Here is a 22,986-nt window from a genome sequence, read left to right on the forward strand (position 1 = left end):
AGACACAATGAGCGAACAATTGTAGCTCTATTAATTGTAGTTTTATTATGGTAAAATAAAATGAAAAATGTAACAACTTTAACAGATAACTTTTATCTGAATAAATTACATCGAACGCCATGTAATGACTTAGCACACATCTAATTATTTTTCTTTCTTTAATATTCCTTTATATACGTATGTTATACTGTGCAGTATTGCAACTTATTAGATAATATAAAAATATGTGACACATAAATATTCCTTACAAAATGATATTTTATAAACATATACACACTACGTAGGGTGTTGCACCAGAGAGGAACCTGAGAGCAGAGAGAAGCCTGAAAGCGGGCATGGCTGCATTTACAGCGTTATGGAAAAGTTGGCTGATTCGTAGCGCCAACTGGGTCTATTTTTCATGGATATGAACTACTAAGCCAATGTCTACGATTTGTCGGTACTATTCCGTGCTATATAATTATTTGGTTCTATTCTGTGCTATGTTCACGAGCGAGCTAGATTAGTTAGATAAAAACGAAGAATCGGTCTTCGTCTCACCACCAGCGAATAGACAATCGCGACGAAGCGAGCCAGCAGCGATGTTATTGTAAGGCGAATGTCGCCGTCTTCCCTTTCCCCCCTTATTTTCCTTTCCACATTGTTTTATATTCATAAGTCGCGTGCGCTCGCCTCTTGTCGTTTACGTTGCCCCTCGCCGCGCGCGCTCGTCTATCGACACTCGCTGACTCCGCCTGTATCAAATGTCTACGTGCTTACTGCGATCGCCCTCCGCTCTCTACACGCTCGTTGGCTCACATGTTTTAATTAATAACTCGATAACTATTGGCAATTTGACATTATGATACATGACTTTTCTTCTCGGCTACACCCAATCTATCTCCAACTTTCGTCTGCATGATCAGCTATCAAACACCCTGTATATGGACAGGCGCGGGAGGGCCTCCCAAACATCGCGCCAGAGGTAAGTCACCGTGGGGTTTTAGCCGGTAAGAGTCCCGCACTACCTCGGCAAGGAGCCGGGGTGTCCATGAGGATTTCCCCACGTAAAAAAAAAAAATAAAAATAAGTGGAAAAAACGGTAACGCCGATCTACATGCAATATTAATTCATGCAAGTCTATCGACGCACCGAGTCGAAATCGATTGCTATTGGTCGTCCCCTCGTCGAATCCACGCCGAAAGACAAATATCAGCCTCGGCTGCGTGTCGAGACAGAGCGAGATGGAGCGAACACATTCTCTGTCTCTCTTTTGCTTGGCTCGTCGAAACAAGTCGAGCGGAGGGCGGGGCCTCAGAAGAAGTGTCATCGACGAAACGTGCAATACTTGCGATGCCCGTGTGTTGTATGCAACACGTGCATTTTCTTAAAATACGAAAAACAATTTATTGTGATACACGTATGTTGTATGCAACACGTGCATTTTCCTAAAATACGAAAAAAAAAGATTGGCGAAAAAGGACAACGCTGACCGCCAAGGAGATGCGTACCATCGACCTCAACTCCGCGAGCCTAGCGCACTTCCACCAAGCCACACGCTCTTTGAGAAGCTCGTTCCTTCATTTGGTTCATGAAGCACTCGCGATTTTCAATCGCGACTTTCTTGCAAATGCTTCAATGCTATGCCGTATCTTTAAGTGCAATGTTAATTTGTCATGCAAATCTATCGACACAACGAGTTTGGTCGAAATCGATTGCTATTGATCATCTCGTTAGATTCACGCCGAGAGTGAAACGTCAGTCTCGGCCGTGTATCAGGAAGCACAATCTCGGCAACGTTGCGAATCAGAGCGAGATGGAGCGAACACGTTCCCCATATATGTAATACTATTATATTGCTAGCAGAAAGAGAAGTCCCGTTCCAACACTACGGTGCGGGAATCTATTTCCCTCTCTTTCTAAGTGCACTTTGAATATTATGCGCATGCGTCGGATTTATCGTGTCCGCCAATAGAAAAGTAAAATATACACATGTGAGATGATGTTTGCTGTGAAGCAGTAACAGGTTATGTTTATTAAAATTGACAACTATGGCCCGCAAATGTTATTTGTGTAATAAAAAGGCTAGTGCGACTGAAAATATTAGTTTACACAGGTAAAGAATCAATTATACAGACAATTAATATTTACTGTGACTTGTCAATGATTTATTGTCCTTTAAATTTTTTCAAGTGAAATTTCATTCTTCTAAGTGAAAAAAAAATTTCGCCGTTACTTTTACATTTCCAAAAGAACGACAGCTTCGCTCAAAATAGTTAAATGCCTGTAACTTATCCGAAGCTGATGATGTATCAAAGATTTATATTTGTTCATGCCACTTCAAAGATGAAGAGAGAAAAAATAAAGTACAGGGGAAGTATGTTGGAAATTATCTACTTGCAGAAGTAGTTCCTTCTACATCAAGACAGAAGTTCCATAAGAACATAAAGAACATAAAGAACTGTGCTCAAGAAGTGGTGCACATCAGCAATGAAGATGTCCAATATCAGGACACATTCTTTGAAGATGTGGAAAATATGTCACCTAATGGAAAGATGATCAGCAACGATATCAGCAACAATCCTGCCACAATTATAGATGTTGAAGTCAATTATCATCAACTATCCATATGGTTAGAGAAAACCACAGAGCCTGAAGATACTGCCAGTGAGAATATACTAATATCATATGTATCATGCAAAGAAAATTCGAACAACAATGAAGGTCCTGATTATATTGGAGGTATCTGTTAAGCAGTTTTAATATTAATAAAATCGTGATAACTGTAAATTAAAATTGGAAATTTGAGAAATTGTATATAAACATCAATGTTTGTTTTTTTTGTTGCAAGTCGAGAAAAATGACATGATAAAATTAATGTCTACATAATATATAATATACTCCTTTTTATTTCAGGCTTCAAAGAAGAGGATATATGCACTCCAAAAAAAGAGTTGCAGAGTTGCAGAACCATGCTATGTTTCTGAAATTTGTGTTTCTGATGTTGCAACTCCCAAGAGAGCTAAACGGGTAATTTCATTAGTAAAACGCAATGAGGCCAAGAAGTTTTTTACATCGCAGGCTACATAAGCTACAAAGTTAGAAGTATTGTACAATGTACCATATGTCAGGCGCAACTATTGGGTGCAGATGCAGACATGCCAATGCTATCCGCTATTAAAAACCGAGGGCCGTATTTGACACCGTCTCCCGATGTATGCTTTATTTGCCAAATTTCGGAGAGAGTAATTCGGCAGTCCTCCAACAACTTTAGCGTAAAGAATGTAACAACGAATTTGCTCGACCAAATTTTCAATCAGATAGGCATTCCGTTTTCAAATTATGTAATGGACGCGCACATAAAAACGCAAGACGTACTGGACAATCACCGGGTTCAGCTTTGTAAATATGTTATAAACTTTTATTTAAATGTAAGATTACATCACGAGGCAAAAAAAGAATGTCGAACAAAAACAAATATGTTAGAAATAAGTTTACTAAACTAATATTATTTAATCATGAATAAAAAAACTATACTTTTAATAAAAATAACGTTTATTCACTTTGTATGTACACATAATACACATTTGTTCTGTGGTAATAAAAATACATTGCACTGTATTCTTATACAGTAGCATTATGCAAAATTTTGTAAAAATAAATAAGGATTTATTTATTCCGACTGAATTGGTTTGATTAACTACTACAAGGTTTATTTCTTGAACGCGGAATTATATCCGATTTTCCTATTGGCGGAGCCGATCAATCCGACGCATGCGCATAACATTCAAAGTGCACTTAGAAAGAAAGGGAAATACATTCCCGTACCGTAGTGTTGAGATGGCTGCCTCTTATAGGCAGAATAGGACGACTAGCAATATAGTAGTATTACATATATGACGTTCTCTCTCTCTCTCTCTTTCTCTCTCTCTCTCTCTCTCTCTCTCTCTCGCTTGGCTCGTCAAAATAAGCCGAGCGGAGGGCGGGACCTCAGACGGATAGACGGGAGCAGTTTCTCTGTGTGTGTGTGCCGACTACATTCTTACTCAGAAACGTACGGCAATTGAAAATGTTTAAGCATATACCCTGAGATTCTATCTGTTGCGTATGACACATGTGTGTGTGTGTGTGTGCGTATATGCACACGTACGTCACGCACACTTTCAATGCACACATGCACACGGACACAACTACGCTACCTGCCGGAGTATAAATAAATACTAACGTAACGCTGAAATATTTTGGAAAAATAATTTTGGGTACACATAAAATATTATTTTATTATCATATATTTACATATCGATATAAATCATATATAATCTTCATGATATTAATCATATACAATCTCAATTCTTATTTTTTTTGTGCATGTTAACATATTAATTCATGTTACAAATGCATAACAATGCGTGAGACCGTGCTTGTCAAGTACGCTATTATGGTTGTAGCACAGACATAAACCGCCTAAAAGTGGATGTAGCACGGACACCTACCAGATGCAGATTTTACCGTCGAGACCTAAAAGTGGATGTAGCATCGTAATTCCCCTCTCAAAATGGATGCAGATAGCGCCCATTCCCAGTGCCAAAAATCAGTGTCGCCGAAAACGCCGTGTTGACCGCTCTCAGGTTCCTCTCTGGTACAAGTAACAATGCCTCTCTCTGTAGTTGCTGTGCGCTCGGGATAGCACTAGAGATGTCGCTTCCGAACGATATCTCTTAACGTTATCTAGGGAGAGGAGAATGTCGTGAGCGTGGAGCGTCAGGTAGCTCAGTGGGTCAGTTTAGAGTCAATTGTTTTAACTTTGTGGTAAGTTAACTGATAGTTAAATAATATGTTTGTCTTCGTTTTTCCTTCAAGTTAACTTACCAAGAAGTTGGAACAACCGGCCCATAGAGCAGTCACCCGGCAAGCGAAAAACCCCCGGGTTCGATTCGCGGTCTAGCGATTACCGTACTCTCGATATTTTTCTCTCTTCGAAACGAAAATAAAGCCAACGGCACACGGTGCTTGTTTTTGTGCTGGATTGCTTGCTGGATGAAAATACTGCGTTCTGATTGGTGCATTTCCATCCATCTTCGGAAATGCACCAATCAGAACGCAGTATTTTCATCCAACAAGCAATCCAGCACGAAAACAAGCACCGTGTGTCGCTGGCTTATGAAGCAGGTCCCGTCGCCAGCTAGTACGTCCTCCTTCTTTCATGAACCGGGCTTAACTTCCTATCAACATGAGAAATTGACGCTCCCCACTACACGTGAGAATACGACGAATCGCGTGTTAAAAACAATTCTATTTATACTATGGAAATGATCAGTTGAATAGAAATAGAAATAAAATAGAAATAGCTGTTATCTTGATAAAAAACTTCTACATTTCTTATTACTTCGTCGACTAGCAGATGAAAAGGACGTGACGTTATAGTGGAGCGCTGAACTGCCGAAGTCAACGCTTTATACACTTTTCACTGACCTAGTAGTGTTCTATTTTCAATTCTGATTGCAACTGTGATTTTGTTTATGTCATACGGCTGCGTTCGGAGTGGAAATTAAATGTAAAAATTTATTCTATTTAATTTATTGTTAATTTGATTAGCGACACATAATGGATTTAAGACAGCCGTTAAATTGCCCTCGTGTTAGACTCGAACTTTCATAGTTTGTACATCAATATTATTGTAACCGTACTTTAATTATTCCTCCTAGCATTTAGTAAGCGCGCATGCAATATAATGTACATAGCACGATACGTAAAATATGCACACATCGCGAAATTTTGAAACTCTTGCAGAATAAGTACAAAAAATTAGATTACTGTGTTATTTTTGTTAAAGATATCAGAGTATATAACATTCAAATCGATACAAGGATACACAAAAAATAAGTAGAACAGAGAGCCGCACCTAATAGTTATCAACCGTGAGAAAGGTCTGCTACATCAGTGCAAGCGTAAGTAAGATCAAATAAAAAAACACTATTTTCTAAAACAAGGTGGACTACTTCCTTCTTGCTCGAAATTGCGAAGGTCAGAATTTCAGTTTCTAATGCTAAGACAATTACAAAAATATCCATTCCTCAGTATACTATGATCATAATCTCGTGGAAATTCTCGATTTATTATGTGTAATCGGGGAGGCGCTATTGAAGATATGACGTTTACTAACGTAAACGTTACAATTAGTATCACGATATTATAGCGTTTGTTAGGGCTATCATCTAATTCCGCGAGCAGCCCGTAGCGCTAAATAGCATTAATAGTGTCTTCTTGAACGCACTGATTGAAATGTATTAGTCGCAAATTGTTTCTCAAATTACTTTATTCTGATAATATGGTTGCATTTGCTGGAACAACGAAACCAGAGGATTAATATATCCACGTTCGATTCGTGTTTCATGCTTTCAAATTCTATGACTTCGATCATGTCGAATAATAATAATAGCAACGATGTAAGTACTTAAGTCTTTCTCTTGTGTCTTTCTCTTTTGTACAATAATATATCTTGTTTTATGCGTAATTCTGTCAACTGGGATTTATTTGACTAACAATTTTTCTTTCCTCTTCAAATTGTTTCATGCAGAATTTCAATCGAAATTCTCAGCGAAAACCGAGACACACGAATTCGAGTAATATCAAATTCGAATAATTTTTATTTGTACAAAGTGAATCGTCCAGTAGATATTTTTATTCGAAATTGAAAAGCGTATTTAATATATTCCATCACCACAATAACAATTTTACTTTTATTGTTATGGAGTTAGAATTTATTCTTGAGCAAAATATTCATTTTTATGAGTAATAGTAATTTTATTATCGCTTTGATTGAATTTTCATGGGAACTTTTGAATAAGATTTTATTCTAACAAAGTTAGAAAATTTTTACTTTCCTTTTCTTAAATTTACCCAATTGCTTCATGTTCATTTAATCAATATTATAATCAGAATCTGAGTCACGGAATCATTCTCTCTATTTGCGCTTGGATAAAAACGATTTGTTGTGTTGGGAAAAGCGATTTCGCGATTTGGATTCTGATTTATCATTTAATTTTAGATCAATGCTTGGAATTACTTTATGATATCAGCGATTCTGAAACGAATAGTGCGTTTATTAAATTTATGATCGAGTATAGAGACGAAAATGTGAAGGACAGTAAATGCAGAAAAACTAAAGGTCGCCTGAAAAGTAAAAGTAATTCCGAGTTCTGTTTTGCGTAAAGCAAGAGAATTAGTCGTTGATAAAATGCTAAACAAACTAGGTCACGAGTATAAACAGGCTATTATTAAGGAAAATTGCCCAAGCATGGAAAATCTTAACGGATATAGTACCAAGAAAACGCCAGTGCAACAATTTTACACGGGACAATCGATTTTCATCACAGGTATTGTATTATAAAATGTAATACCGGTTATGCCTAGAATTATACATATACACATGTATGTATGTGCGTGTGCGTGCGCGCGTGACTGTGTACATAACATTCTATAATTACAATACATTTTAAAATTCTTCTATAGATATATATATATATATATATATATATGTATATACCTATAGAAGTATATATCCCTGCATATATATATATATATGCCCCTCGCCGCACGCGCTTGCCTACCACCTCTCATTGACCCCGCCTGTATCAAATGTCTACGTGCTTACTGCGGCCGCGCTCCGTTCTCTACGCGCTCGTTGGCTTACATGTTTTAATTAATAACTCGATAACTATTGCCAATTTGACATTATGGTACATGACTTTTCTTCTCGGCTACACCCAATCGATCTCCAACTTTCGTCTGCATGATCAGCTATCAAACACCCTGTATATACAGGGTGTCTCAGAACTTTGGGACACGGGCTCCGTAGGGACATAAAGCTAAGTAAGAAGAACAAAAAAGTTCTGTACCATAATGTGAAAATCGTAATAGTTTTTTAGTAATAACCGTGTAAAGTTTGGCATTTTCTACGCCCAGCGCAGCCTATAGACGCTCCGCGGCAAGCTGTGTGCGTAGAGGCTGAGCCATTACGCAGGTAGCGCTGACCGTCGCGCGGCGACAAAGCGCTAAGGTCATCGCGACAGTCAGCTTGCCGCGGAGTGTCTATAGGCCGCGATGGGCGTGGAAAATGCCAAACTTTACGCGGTTATTACTAAAAAACTATTACGATTTTCACATTATGGTACAGGACTTTTTTGTTCTTCTCACTTAGCTCTATGTTCCTACGGAGCCCGTGTCCCAAAGTTCTGAGACACCCTGTATATATATACAGGGTCCTCAAAAAGTCTGGGAACGCTAAAATATTTCGGAAAATATGAAAGATACGAAAAAATATTCCATACAAAAGTTGTAGGGCTTAAAAAGATCTATTTAGTAGTCATATCAGTTTGACCATGGGTTACGTTGCTAAGGTCATGTGAAGGTCCACTTTGTTTTTTTAAATGGAAGTCCCTATTTTTATGAGAAATTCTTATAGCTTATCTCGAGAGCTTTCCAAAATACTATAATAAAGTCAGTTTTTATTAAATTCTTTCCGAGTTATGACACTTAAAAGTTACAGTACCGCCGACATTAGCATTACCCAAAGCGTACCGCGCGGAGGTTGCATGGTCGGATTTACACCTCGCGCGCGTGCGTGCGTGCGTGCATGTGCGTGTGTGTGCGTGTGTGTGTGCGTGCGTGTGTAGGTAACATTTTTCAAGCTATTGTTTTTTACTTTTTCATTAATCAAATGTTCAAAATGTCTTCCTTCTACTGTTTGGCAATGAGCTAAACGTTCATAGAAACTATTGATCACATGGCTTATTTGTTCTAAAGTGATCAAACATGCTTTCTGCATTATTCGATTCTTTAGGTCTTCCAAATTCCAAGGTTTCGTCGCATAAACCTTACTTTTGATGTGTCCCCAAAAAAAGAAGTCAAGAGGAGGTAGATCAGGTGATCCAGCAGGTCACTAAATGACACCTCTCTTACCTAGCCAACCATATAATTTTCTATTAATCATATAATATATTAATGAGTAATTTTTTTTATTTTCTTCGTTTCTTGAAGTTTTGAGTTTAGTTCGCACACCGAGTGAGCACTTTTTTCAAAGATGTATATAGTACAATATCTGATTAATATAGAAAATAATCATTTAATTTAATCCGAGTTCATATACATATGTAAAAATTATTACAGTTTTGTGTGACAGTTTTTAAATACTTTGTATATACAAAAAAAATCTAATCTTTTTGAGAAAGAATTAAAAAAATAATACCTAATTTTATCATAATCATATCATTATCACATTATAAATAATTTTATCATTTTAAAGGAGGATCCGGTTTCCTTGGAAAGATACTAATACAAAAATTATTGCGAAGTTGCATCGATATTACTACTATTTATATACTAATACGTCCGAAAAGAGAAAATAACATTGAAGATAGGCTCAACAATATATTTGGAAATGTGGTAAATAATCGTTTAACGATAATTTAACGACATTGTCGTTAAATATCTCGTTTATAAATTATCTTTATTAATATCATTATTATTATATTACAAGTTATCATACTACAATTATGCTATAGCTAACCGTGTAAACTTAACATAAATGTTGGAGTCTATCATTAGCTTCAATTATTCCACGATATTATATAATTGGGTATTTATTATTAATAATTTTAGTATTAATAATAATTATTATTATATCACTTGTTCATAGGTTTTTGATCAACTCAAGGTGGAAGTGCCGAATTTCCGAAGCAAAATCGTACCGATAAAGGGCGACTTTTCTGTTGATAAATTAGGACTTTCTGACTATGATGAAAATCTTCTTAGACAAAATGTAAGAATTGACACATATTCCTTTCATCTTTCTCGTCTTACTTTGGCAAATTACGAACGATACCGTGGTCTTTTCGGGATGATATCAAACTAACATTTCACTGCAGGTGTCCATTGTCTTTCACGTAGGCGCGACCGTACGTTTTACTGAAGACATCAAGATTGCTACAACGATAAACACCAGTTCTACCGATTATCTCTTACATATGGCTAAGAATATGAAAAAGTTGAAGGTATCGCATTTGAATCGCACTTTTAAAAGATATTTTAAAAGTGAGATACAATAATTACAGAGATAATATAATTACAGAGACAAATTTAATAAAAGATAATCGACACTGAAACGAGATATTGCTGACGTCTTAAAAACAAATTTTATTCTATTTATTTGTATCATTTAGTCGATTGATCATGCAGATATGAATCTACATTGCAGGCGTTTATTTACGTGTCGACGGCATATGCAAATAGTCATTTGAAACACATCGAAGAATATTTCTATACATATCCCATTGATTACCAAACTCTCCGTACATTAACGAGGGACTTAAAATCCGAAGAAGTCAGTAAGAAAATCGTCGAGTAAGTAAATTTCTTTCATAAATAACTCTGTTCTGTTTAATTCCGCTTAAAAGAGTCAACATGTATTCTCATCTCAAGCGGGATAGAAATAACAAAATAGCGAGTAATTCTAAAAGATCTTAACAAAGAAATCAATGTTTTTTTCTAGACATTTCCCTGAGTATATGAATACATATGTATTTACTAAAGCCATGGCCGAATCATTGATAAGAGATACAAGCGAAGAATTGCCAATTGGAGTCTTCAGACCAGCAATAGGTGAGAAATACGTTCCATTAAAATTGTACTTTTTGCATTAAACTCACTCCATTACATTGAGTTTGCTCCGCAAAACTTGGTGAGAAATATTCTCAAAATTTTTCAAAAAATATTTCACACACATCAGGTTTCCTCATATATTTTTCCGCAAAGCATAACACATAACAACGTTGTCAGTCAACTTTGATTATAATATAAATAATAAAATAATAATATAAAATAATTATAAAACATAAGATAAAAGGGCTAAGGTCTAATTTGTACCTTTATTATGATTATGCTATACATGCAAGTACATTTGATTATCGGAATGTTTTAATCATACGTTCTGGTCACTTTTAACCGAAATTAAAAAATATTATATGTGATTAGAGAAACAAGTAAATAACAAGTAGAGAACAAAGTAAATATCATATGATGGATAAAAATAGAAACTAGATAATTTTGATCAAAACTTACTGATGGAAGCGTATTATTAGACTTTTTAAAGAAGATTATATATAATATTCTGAATATTTCTTAACAAGTTTTCTCGTGTTTTTTTCCAGCACATAATATCGTTAGTAACTTTTGCTCTTAAATATCCTTTTTGTACATGGTATTATATAAAGTATTGATAAAAACATGTTTTACAACATGTGTTATTCTACGATGTTCGATCACAAAGAGCCAATACATTTTATTATAACGCAATAAGAACAACGGTGCGGATAATATACGTTGAACTTCGATACGTTTGATCGACCTTCAAACGATCATCATGCCGCCGTAATCATGTTAAAATGTAAATCAAATGTGTCGCAGATCAACATATAAAAAAGAGATTACATGTATCACATTTTTTATTCTATGACGCTCGATCATAAAAGGCCAATACATTTTTATATAACGCAATAAGAACACGTTGGTGCGAATAATTAGATCGATATAATGTATCGAAGATCAACGTATAAAAAAATAGTGACATACAAAGATTAACATTATGAGATAAGTTATCCGCATCAACACGTTCTTACTGCGTTATACTAAAATGTACTGGCCTTTTATGATCGAACATTGTGGAGTAGAACATTTTACGAAACATATTTTTATCAATGGTTTATATAATATACAAAAAAGATATTTAAGGGCAAAAGTTACTAACGATATTATGTGCGGTTCAGCACTAGTCATTTTAAATTCATCTAACTTTTTACAGTCGTATCGCCCGCCGAAGAGCCGCTTATAGGTTGGACCGATAATTATTTCGGCCCCGTGGGATTAATAGCGTATTATTTTAAAGGAATAACGAAATATTTATGGATTGATTCTAAATGCACAGCTAACTTAGTGCCTGTTGATAAAACCATAAATGCTCTAATTGTTTCTGCGTGGGACGTCTTTAATAAATCAAAGAGGTACCGTTCAAGTTTAGCTAACAATGAGAAATCTGCACAAATAGTATAATCTGTGGAAAGTATTAAATTATGATTAGGGGCAAATTTACACGCGCAATAGTCAGAAGTGTCCGCAATGATGAAGTGCAATGACTAAGCCCGTGTAAATTATCCGTGTAAATTACCTCGACAAATAAGGAAACGGCAAAAAAGGGTATTATTATTCATGAATTATTATTATCAATCATGAGTTAAATTTTTTACCTATTATTACTGTACTCGACTATATATCTTGGAAACACATTACTTTACGTGATATTTTATTTTAATGCCAAAATTCATATATCCCCATGTCACATACAATTCGCATATCCGTAACTTTTCGTTTTAATACGGAACTTAAGTTTTTAAATATATTATTTTATTGTCGCATGAAAATTAAATGATCAACTATTATGTTTGTTATCTAATAATCAATTATTATGTTCTATACGAGAAAAAAGATCCATTTTAATTGGTCAAACGTTAACCTGGAATTATTGTATATAGTGCCTACCAAAAATTCCGAACCATCTAAATAATTTTTGAATAGTTTGAAATGTAGGATTGAAATTTATAGGGGTACAATGGGATCACAAAGTCTATTATTTAACCACAAAAATAGCCACCTCCACAGCCCTGGAAGACGGGGGAGAGGAGAGCCAAAGAATTTTAAATCGTATGTGGGGTTGGGTGAGAGTTCGTTCGAAAGGACTTTCCGAGACGAAAACAAAGCGATGTCGCCAAGGTCTCTACGTTATTTCTCGCAGAGTTATGATCATTTGAACATTTCTATTGAGATTTTGCGATAGCGAGGGCCCACGGCGACAACAGAAGAAAGATAAGGCTTTACGCGGGCACGCGCGTTCCTGTGTGTGGTGTGTGTGAGTGTGTGTGTGTGTGTGTGTGTGTGCGTGTGCGTGTGCGTGTGCGTGTGCGTGTGCGTGTGCGTGTGCGTGTGCGTGTGCGTGTGCGTGTGTGCGTGTGCGTGTGCGTGCGTGCGTGCGTGCGTGCGTGTGCGCGTGCGTGCGTGCGTGGCGTGTGCGTGCGGCGTGCGTGCGTGCGTGCGTGCGTGCGTGCGTGCGTGCGTGCGTGCGTGCGTGCGTGCGTGCGTGCGTGCGTGCGTGCGTGCGTGCGTGCGTGCGTGCGTGCGTGCGTGCGTGCGTGCGTGCGTGCGTGCGTGCGTGCGTGCGTGCGTGCGTGCGTGCGTGCGTGCGTGCGTGCGTGCGTGCGTGCGTGCGTGCGTGCGTGCGTGCGTGCGTGCGTGCGTGCGTGTGTGTATGTGTGTGTGTGTGTGTGTGTCAACATAGATAAGGATCCCACGATTCGTCAGTCTCGTAGTATTTAACGACTCCAAACACACGCGCGCGCGCGCACACACATACAACAAAGAGAATTTGGAGTCGTTAAATATTACGAAACTGACGTAAGGTCCTTATCTTTATTGACACATACATACACACACGCATACATACACAGGAATGCGCGTGCCCGCGTGAAGCCTTATCTTTCTTTTGTTGTCGCCGTGGGCCCGCTATCGCAAAATCTCAATAGAAATGTTCAAATGATCATAACTCTGCGAAAAAAATCGTAGAGACCTCAGCGACCTCGCGTTTTTTTTATCTCGGAAAGCCCTTCCGAACGAGCCCTCACTCAACCCCACATGCGATTTAAGATTTTTTAGTTCCCCCCTCCCCCGTCTTCCAAGGGTGTGGAGGTGCGTATTTTTGTGGTTAAATAATAGACTTTGTGATCCCATTGTATCCCCATAAATTTCAATCCTATATTCAAACCATTCAAAAATTATTAAGGTGGCCCTGAACTTTTGGTAAGCACTGTATAACACTTGTACGTCGTAATAATCCTCCGAATTACGTTAATATATTTTCGTTGCAAATAATTCTTATATTTTATGTCAATTGTTGTCGCAGGAGAAGTGAGGGAACGTTGATTTACAATTACGTATCGTCCAATGATGCGCCCTTAACTTGGGGCAAATATTTTGATACAGCGCAAAAAATCTCTGAAAAATACCAGCTAAAACATTCGAGTCGAACTATTACATTAATTAACAATAACATTTTATTCAACTTCTGCTCCAGGCTTGCTCACACCTTATCTGTTACATTGTTCAACGGGACGAACGACGTCGATAAACAAAGGTATGTCAAGATGATTTATGATATCAAGGTAGTCTCATTACATTATATATCTGATTCAGAATACGAAGAATATACAATAAATTTCATCATACTATGAATACTATTGGGTATTGGGGAGTCAACGAGTGGACTTACACTAACGACAATGTTCATGCAATGTGGTATAATTTGGACAAAAGGGATAAGCGTCTATTTAATTTTGATATGCAAGGATTCAATTGGCCGAACTATTTGGATGGACATTGTAAGGGCATACTCACATATCTATTTAAAGAAGATTTGAATATTTTGGAAGTCAAAAATCGTGCAAAAATATAGGAAAAGAGGTAAATGTAACGAAGTCTCACTTTGCAAAATTCGAAAAAATTTATTATTTATTTGTTTATATATTATTTATTTATTTATTTATTTATTTATTATTTCTTTTGTTAGAAGCACAAGTACATTACGTCATTGTTTTTAGAATAACTATTTATAAAATTGTACAGCATGTTTACTATATAATTATACATTGCAGGCAGTTTCATCTCAACAACATAACAATATTGAGCTTATTCTCATTAATCATTTTGTTCATTTGGCTAATAGTGATGCCTATAGTTATATGAATATAATATTGACATATGTGTAGCTGTAATATTAACATTTGTTATTAATATCACATATGTGCGGTAATGGTAATATTTCTTTCTATATCTCTATAAACAACCTAAGTCTGATTTTTAGACTTAGGTTGTTAATTACATAAAATACATAAAATAATAATTACATAAAAATTACATAATTACATAAAAATGAATAAGATAAATAAGACCTATAAAGAGAATTTCCCAAATAAACCATGGTAGCAAATCATGTCAATTCTAATATACTTACGTAAATATTTTGAAATATTTAAGTATTTCGATAATACATAAATATATCGCACAAAGTATTAACTGTATAAAATTAAGTTTAATCTAAAATAAATAAAATAATTATTCAAAAAGGAGACTCCCTGATTGTTACAAACATTGTTACATTGCCCATTTTAACGAACGATATAAACGCATGAATGCAAAAACTATACTGAGAGAAGAATATTTGATATTCTTGAATTAACAATAAAGTAATTAAAGTTAAAAAATCCGTTTTTATATATGCACTTATGCTTTGTATAATTTATCTAAATATTTATTTCGTTGTCACGGACACAATGAGCGAACAATTGTAACTCTATTAGTTGTCAATGCCACGAACGAATGTCCGGAGCGGACGGGAATTGAGATGCACGACGAAAGGAACGGGACGCGAGCAACGATACATCATGCGTCTCCAGACGTGTCAAATCGTTTATTACACAGGAGACTTTGATACGGCAACATGTATTCGAAGATTTAATATTTAATACGTACTTTTATTTTTCCTGCTCCTCCCCCTCTCCCTCCTGCTTTTTTAGACCTCCGGGCATAGTCTGGCGTAGAAATGGCAACTGTGGTTGCAGCACGATCATAAACCGCCTGAAAGTGAATGTAGCACAGACTTTCACCACATGGAGATTTTACCACCGAGATCTGAAAGTGGATGTAGCATCGTTCCCCTCTCAAAATGGATGCAGATGGCGTCCTTTCCCAGTGCGGAAAGTCGGTGTCGCAGAAAATGCCGTGTTGGCTGTTCTCAGGTTTCTCTCTTGGTCTGTTCTTTGTAACTCCCCTTAACGCAGCTGGAGAATGGCGTATGGATACACCTTTCTACCTAAAGCCATATACCGAACTGAACTGAACTGTTTTTTGTAGCTGCACTGCTGTACTGGTGCAATAAGTTAGAATGAGAAAACCTATATTTGACTCACTTTAACTTATTACACCAGTTCAATAGTGCAACTACAAAGAACAGACCATCTGCTAGCAGGCACTGTCAGAAACCTAAAGCCATATAGTGAACGAAACCGAACGAAACGAAGGACATTCCTGAATGACGATGGCTGCGTTCAGCAGAACAAAGTGATCAGTGAGCGCTTAGTGATTCTCGCTCCTGATTGGTAAATACTTCTGGGTCTATGAAGAATCTAAAAGAATGCTCCAATCACAGACAATAATCACTAAGCGCTCACTGATCATTTTGTTCTACTGAGGCCCAGTTTCACAACTTGCTTTAAACGGAGTTTAAAGCAAGTTGTGGAACTGGGCCTGAATGCAGCCATTGGCTGCGTAGAACAACAAGTGATCAGAGAACACTTAGTGATTATTGTCTATGATTGGAGCATTCTTTTAGATTCTTCATAGACCCAGAAGTATTAACCAATCAGGAGCAAGATTCAGTAGAAAATCTAGTAATGTTGTCCAACTGTTGAGTCTGCTGAATGCAGCCATTGACTGGCGTAGGAGCGGAATTGTTCTACTTGGAGCCATCTATTGAACCATGAACCATGAACCATGAAACGAAAGGCACTGTCAGATGTGTTTTTAAAAATGGCTCAAGACGATGCTGTTGACGAACTTATGGAGACTGAGATTTTGCCGTCTACAAGCAGCAACGATGTAAAAGTGAAAGAAAAAGATAGTAAATCATCCAGTCTACCATGGTATGTCTTATCTCTATAAAAGAAAATTATATTTTTTATTAATTCTTTGTACAATAAATTTAGATTCTTAATCAAGAGTATATTGTTATTAGGATCGAGAAATATCGGCCACAAGTATTTCCAGACATTGTTGGTAATGAAGATACTGTATCTAGATTAGCTGTATTTGCTCAGCATGGAAATACTCCGAACATTATTATTGCTGGCCCACCAGGAGTTGGTAAAACTACCACAATTTTATGTCTGGCACGTATTCTGCTTGGACCAGCATTTAAGGAAGCTGTGCTTGAATTGAATGCATCTAATGAAAGAGGAATAGATGTAGTTAGAAATAAAATCAAAATGTTTGCCCAAAAGAAGGTAGTATACACTATATTACAAGATATAAACTTATTCCTAGAATAATATCGAGCTTCTGCACAGTTGTTTTGCATTTACAGGTGAATCTCCCAAAAGGAAAACACAAAATCATCATTTTAGATGAAGCCGATAGTATGACGGATGGTGCACAGCAAGCATTACGCCGTACAATGGAGATTTATAGTCATACTACTAGATTCGCTCTTGCATGCAATAATACAGAGGAAATTATAGAACCTATACAATCTCGTTGTGCTATGCTGAGATATGGAAAGTTAACAGATGCTCAAATTTTGGCTAAAGTTCTTGAAGTGTGTGAGAAAGAAAATGTAAGTGAAGTTTCATCAACGTTAATAATTAAATTGATTTTATTTTCTGCAGATTTATTATTTACTATGTGTAGGTTTCTTATACAGATGATGGTATGGAAGCAATAGTTTTTACTGCCCAAGGGGATATGAGACAAGCTTTAAATAATCTACAGTCAACTTACAACGGATTCAATCATGTAAATGGTGAAAACGTATTCAAAGTCTGCGACGAGCCTCATCCTTTAATCGTTAAAGAAATGTTGGATGATTGTATAAAGGGAGATGTTTCTAAAGCATGCACAGTAAGATAAAACATTGATATACTTCCAAATATGTAAAGTGTTCTGTTTATATATTATTTCTATGTAACCAGGTAATGGATCATTTCTGGAAAATGGGATATTCTGCGGAGGATATAATCAGTAATGTATTCAAAGTTTGTAAGATTCATGCTATGGATGAAAAACTAAAGTTGATGTTTGTTAAAGTAAGTTGAAATTGGTGTTGTATGTTATGTCTTATACTAAGAATACAAGTATTCGTTCTACATCTACAAAAGCAAAGGGAAATATAAAAAATTTGATTCGTTACAGGAAATTGGAATAACACATATGGGCATAGTGGAAGGTATTAACAGTTTGTTGCAATTGCACGCCTTGGTAGCACGACTTTGTCGAGCATGCGTATCGAAATAATTCCTCATGATAAAATACGATTGTATTCTACTTTTTAATATATTTATATATTTTTACTGAGCCTTGTCGCATAATTTCATTAGATTCGGTGGTATTTCATCCTGACGATTCGTTTTAGAAATAATACGTTTTATTCGTGATATCTGTATAAAGTATTACATACGGTACAGTTCATAAATCTACATCTAATTTCGATGTTGTACGCTGCATGCGACATTTGTTAATGAGCGTTTCATCAGATGCATTGCCGTATAAGTAACGACAGGACTAGCAATTAAAAAAAAAAAGAAAAGAATTTACGTTCTCATTAACTTACTCTGCTACTGCGCAAAGATATATAAAAGAAAAAAGAAATGGAGAAGGAATATTCTAGATCACCATATGTATTGCTGGTGTATAATAGTGCCGGTGCGCGCTATGAGTAAAATATAATACCGTAAATTGTAACGTACGTCTAACACATTTTGTACGAAATTTAAGCTCGTGTATGAAGCGGATTGTACTCGGAAACTTCTCGTTATTGCTCTACTCCAAAGACAGGCCACAATAACTTTGTACATTTGTACACTTAAGTAGAGTTAGTGGTATCGTAACGCTAATTCTACGGTGGAATCGCGATATTCAGTTCGCGCTCACTATCTTAACACGTGGCATTGCGCGAGCAAATATTTGCGCATTCGCCTTAATTTCCGCCTTAATTCCGGATAATCGGATAACTAGATTACACCGCGTCGAGGCCACAATCCACATTACGAATACATACAGCAGGGATTGCGAATGTGTTGTGAATACGTTTCACGCTAACCGTGATATTTCGACAAATTCGGTACGCCCAAATTACATGCACATTAGAGCTTATCAAAGCTACATATCCGGCGGCAGATTAAAGCACTTAGCGACCACAGTCATAAACTGATTTCGAAGCTTTCCAGTATCAAGCATCAAGAATCAACGGACGTTCTTCGTAAGTGGCGTTATAAGTGATATTAATTTTATTAATATCGCAATAATACAATTCGCATATCGTAATGACGCAATTCATTTCGTCACTTCCATAAACCTAAACTCGAGTTTCTACGCCTCAATCGAATCCCAAATACGTTATTAATGAGATGAAGCCCAGAGACGCGTATTTCAACATAGACGATTCATCAGTCTTATATATGTCCATTCTTACGGCCAGGATGAAAGTTTTTTTTTTCTTTTCGTTCAAGGAGGTGAGCGTGTATAAAAACCTGAACGCGAGAAGACAAACTAAAACCGTGACATGCAATCGCCAGATCTTAGATTCTATCTTCGCAGCACGACGTGCTCTTGGTGTAACGTATCGTAATAAAGTTACGCCGCACAAGTGCGTCTCTTACCTTATGCTTAATGTTAATCTCGATCATAAACAATCGAAGGAATGCGCCAGTCATCGAACTTAATAAGGCGACCTTGTAGATCGTAGCCGGTTTCAGCGCATTGCCGGCTCCTCGAGGACGTTATACTAGCCTTCTTGACCCTCGCTCTCGTCCTCCCGGCAATCTATCGTAGCATCCATCATGGTGATCGAAAAAGACCGCGGTCTTGATGAAGTCTTAACGCGCTCTCAGATTTCCCGAATGATCTATGTCGTCCGTGAAAGACGCGCAATCGCTGTTCGAAGTTATTCAACACCATTTCTCCATCGGTACAGACGTCAGGTGCGGCCTCGGCTTCGGTGAGGGCCATCGCAGCGCGCTTTGACAGGATTCCGCCCTGGAGGGCGTCCTCGGTGGCGGCTGAGGCGGCGAGCTGAGGTGAGAAGACTCCTGCGAGCTCGAGTTCGCGTCACCGTTCGCTTCGAGCGGTCGCATACTCTTCTCCGAGGGTGGATCACCGCGGTGGTTCCTCTTGGTTGGCTTCCGCGGCGTCTCGTGATGCACCGCTGTCGGCGGCGCGCTCTCTACGGACTGCAGGCTGGCTGCGCGGTGCAGCGAAAGCCGCAACGGTTTTTTCGGTGGGGCTGGGCGGGTCTTGGCCTCCTGGGAGCTGTACATAACCAATGCCTCCGAATTTTCCGACGCGCGAGATTGGGAGTCCTGAAATGAGGATGACAGAATATTCTAAGAGAGCTTGCGACGTGCTTGCTGTTTACTCTCTCGAGACGGAGGAAAATGAAATTTCAGATAAATTCATCTTAACATTAAAGACACAATGCCAAAGTCCCTTCATTTTTCTAAGGGATTTTATAAGGGATAAAATTTAAATTTTATATTCAATAATCTAATTATATGAGTAATCTAGAGCTATAAACATCTATATATCATTAATGCGTAAAATATACGAGAAGTTTTTTAGTTATTAATTCAGGAGCAGCAAAAATTTTAAAGCACATAATTAAACCAATGTCTGGACATCATTATCACGCAAATAAAATAAAATAAAATAAAATAAATAATGAAATGTATATAGTAAGAAATCAATAATAATAAAATAAAATAAAATAAAATAAAATAAAATAATCTGTAGAAAATAACGCGGAACACTTTACTAGCGATAATGAGATCCATTTAAATATCGAAATATTGAACTTTCTCTTCCTCCTCTCTCTCGTTAAAATAAGCACCTGCAAACGATAGTAAGTCGGCTCAGAATCAAATTCTAGAGATTGCAGTTGTGAGCCATTCTTGCGGCTCTTATGCAAGTGTTCCATAGCGGACTCAACACGTGGCGAGCGGCGACGCTGCACCTGCGACTGCATCGGTGACTGCTTGCAGTCGAGACTGGCCGTCGATCTGGCCAGTTGAAGTCCCTGATGCTTCTGCTTGTTCCGCGACTTGTGATGGCTGCTCGAGACACCGTCCGACGAGAAGTCGAGCTCTCGTGGACTCCTCGCGTCCGTCATGCGTCTGATGTGATCACCGTGTCTACTCCTGACTGTCGGTAGACTCTGTCGCAATTCCGTAGGGCTCCTCACGTTCAGGCCGGGTAGATTCGCTACCAGCGCGGTCACCTGAGGGCCCTTTTGAAACACCTGGAACGTCCCCATAGATACACGTGAACTTTAATATCATAAATTACGTGTACATACGTTCAGCGTGTCAAGAGACGCGCCGATTTGGAGAATTTCCAAACGAAACTGAATGATAATTCGATCAGATACATCTTCCACACGAACACTCGTTGACCGTTGAATGCTCGTTAATTCTCTCGATCGACAATCTCTTTGACGAATTTCACACGGGAGAGCTTAATTACGTCGATGATTTTACGCACTTGAACGTGTTCCTGACGACTCGGCGGTGGGTCGGCGGGCACCTCGGTTCTGCTCGGCGCCAGGAGATCCCTCACCTGCTCCTCGAGATAGCCGATCCTGTGGGTCAGCCTGAGATTGTCCGAGCGCAGTGTGCGCAGCGCTGCGAGGGACTCTCCTTTTCGCAGGACCACTATCTGCGCAGCATCCGGTGCGACGGCCAACAGCCGCGCTAGGTCGCTCCTGCCGGCTCCGACTACGAGCTTGCCATTCACCTCCAAGATCCTGAGGACAATGTCGGCCGATAAGTCGAGTTCATCTTGAGTTCAACACGAGTCATCGTGTCCCGTGTCGACGGCTCGGGCGAGTTTCCCAACCCCCTGCAGCCGGAAGAGGGTTGTCTTAAGGACTACTCTTTGAACGATATCACAAACTGATCGATATATAAATTGTAAAAAAAATGGAAAGATAAATAAAGGGTTTTATCATTCGTGTAAAATGAATAAAGAGCTAATAAAAGAGACTATATATATATAGATTATTTATTGCAATAAAAATTTATAAAATTTACTCAACTATCCGACACGATCAAGATACTGATTGAATAACAATTATTACCGCGATCGATAATTTTCTCGGCTAATATTACTTCGTCGACGTGTATTTGCCATGTCACACGAAGAGCCTAAAAGAGCTAGTGAAAGATAACAAAGATAATGGAAGCCCTTTTTGCGACCAACGTGGTATCGCGTGTCCTTGAAATTACATCCGATCGATGCATCGCGTCCTGTTGGGTGGCTCAGGCGAGTCTGTCAGCCCATGAAGCCGGAAGAGGGTTGTCTTAAAAGCTATTCCGCGCGCGATACAGCCAACGATGATACAGTCGATATAAAAGTTCACACAAAGATAGAAGGAAGAACTGAGAGATTCGTACACCCGATATGACGATGATGATGTCACGTTAATCAACGTTGTGGTGTTCGTTTGCCATGTCGCATGCAGCCGGCATTAACGAGAGATAACAAAGGTAATGGAAGTCCTTTACGTGATCAACACGATATCGCGTATCCTCGAAATTATATCTCGTCGCGGCGAGTCGGGACGAATCAACTGCGCGTAATTTGGAGCAGTTCGGCTCGATGCGCGGTCGCGATGCTGTTAGATCACTTAACTGTACTCCTGCAATTCTGTGCTTGTAATCGGATCGCACAGCGAGAAATCGAGCTTAACGAGGCGCACCAGATAATGAGCTGTGGGAACTGGAAAAAGGTTGCGGAGAGCGTAGTACACAACGCGTATTATCGTTAATTATTCCGTGAGAAGCGGCACAAGGTTCAGCCTGAAAAATTCAAGAACGTCGAATATCGAGGGAGAAAGAGGGGGGGGAGAGAGAGAGAGAGAGAGAGAGAGAGAAAGAGAGAGGGAGAGAGAGAAAGCTTCGGCTTACAACGATGACGGGAACCGCCGACCGACCCTCCCGGGATCCATTTTACGCCTGAACAACAACATCCCGGGACAACGTTGATGGCTTTCAAGTTGCGAGCGATTAAAAAATGACAGGCTTCTTCACGAAGATAAAGAGCCCCGGTTAACGAAATCTCCTTGCGGCTTGAATTCCGAGCATC

The 22,986-nt window shown here is 38.2% G+C and overlaps 3 protein-coding genes across 5 annotated transcripts in view; 2 read left to right on the plus strand and 1 right to left on the minus strand.

The window, feature by feature from the left end:
* Positions 1-5,357: 5,357 nt before the first annotated feature.
* Positions 5,358-15,158, plus strand: LOC112589810 (fatty acyl-CoA reductase wat-like). 3 transcript variants are annotated; one of them, XM_025304458.1, is made up of 13 exons: positions 5,358-5,533; positions 5,813-5,927; positions 6,419-6,425; positions 7,233-7,355; positions 9,284-9,423; positions 9,677-9,799; positions 9,906-10,031; positions 10,235-10,380; positions 10,529-10,638; positions 11,837-12,035; positions 13,985-14,215; positions 14,275-14,541; positions 14,733-15,158. In XM_025304458.1, the coding sequence occupies exons 4-12, from the start codon at positions 7,277-7,279 to the stop codon at positions 14,531-14,533; spliced, it is 1,413 nt and encodes a 470-aa protein (XP_025160243.1). In that variant the 5' UTR covers positions 5,358-5,533; positions 5,813-5,927; positions 6,419-6,425; positions 7,233-7,276; the 3' UTR covers positions 14,534-14,541; positions 14,733-15,158. The 3 variants fall into 3 exon arrangements, with proteins under 3 accessions (XP_025160243.1, XP_025160242.1, XP_025160246.1); XM_025304457.1 differs by lacking the exon at positions 6,419-6,425; XM_025304461.1 differs by lacking the exon at positions 6,419-6,425 and having other exon boundaries at positions 14,156-14,215.
* Positions 15,159-16,574: 1,416 nt separating this feature from the next.
* RfC4 (replication factor C subunit RfC4) lies at positions 16,575-18,204 on the plus strand. The gene is made up of 6 exons (XM_011137790.3): positions 16,575-16,778; positions 16,871-17,138; positions 17,219-17,467; positions 17,542-17,751; positions 17,823-17,936; positions 18,043-18,204. Exons 1-6 carry the CDS (start codon positions 16,630-16,632, stop codon positions 18,142-18,144), a joined length of 1,092 nt encoding a protein of 363 aa, XP_011136092.1. The 5' UTR covers positions 16,575-16,629; the 3' UTR covers positions 18,145-18,204.
* A 167-nt stretch (positions 18,205-18,371) lies between these two features.
* Positions 18,372-22,986, minus strand: part of sprt (PDZ domain-containing protein sprite) — an 87,362-nt gene continuing 82,747 nt past the window's right edge. Inside the window, exons 9-11 of the mRNA XM_025304469.1 lie at positions 21,385-21,646; positions 20,735-21,142; positions 18,372-20,207 (exon numbers count right to left, since the gene is read on the minus strand). Of these exons, the coding sequence (XP_025160254.1) occupies positions 19,797-20,207; positions 20,735-21,142; positions 21,385-21,646 (1,081 nt within the window). The 3' untranslated portion in view covers positions 18,372-19,796. The remainder of the gene's footprint in view (positions 20,208-20,734; positions 21,143-21,384; positions 21,647-22,986) is intronic.

Source organism: Harpegnathos saltator, unplaced genomic scaffold, assembly GCF_003227715.2.
Source record: "Harpegnathos saltator strain DR-91 unplaced genomic scaffold, Hsal_v8.6 scaffold119, whole genome shotgun sequence".
NCBI classification, from domain to species: Eukaryota; Metazoa; Arthropoda; class Insecta; order Hymenoptera; family Formicidae; genus Harpegnathos; species Harpegnathos saltator.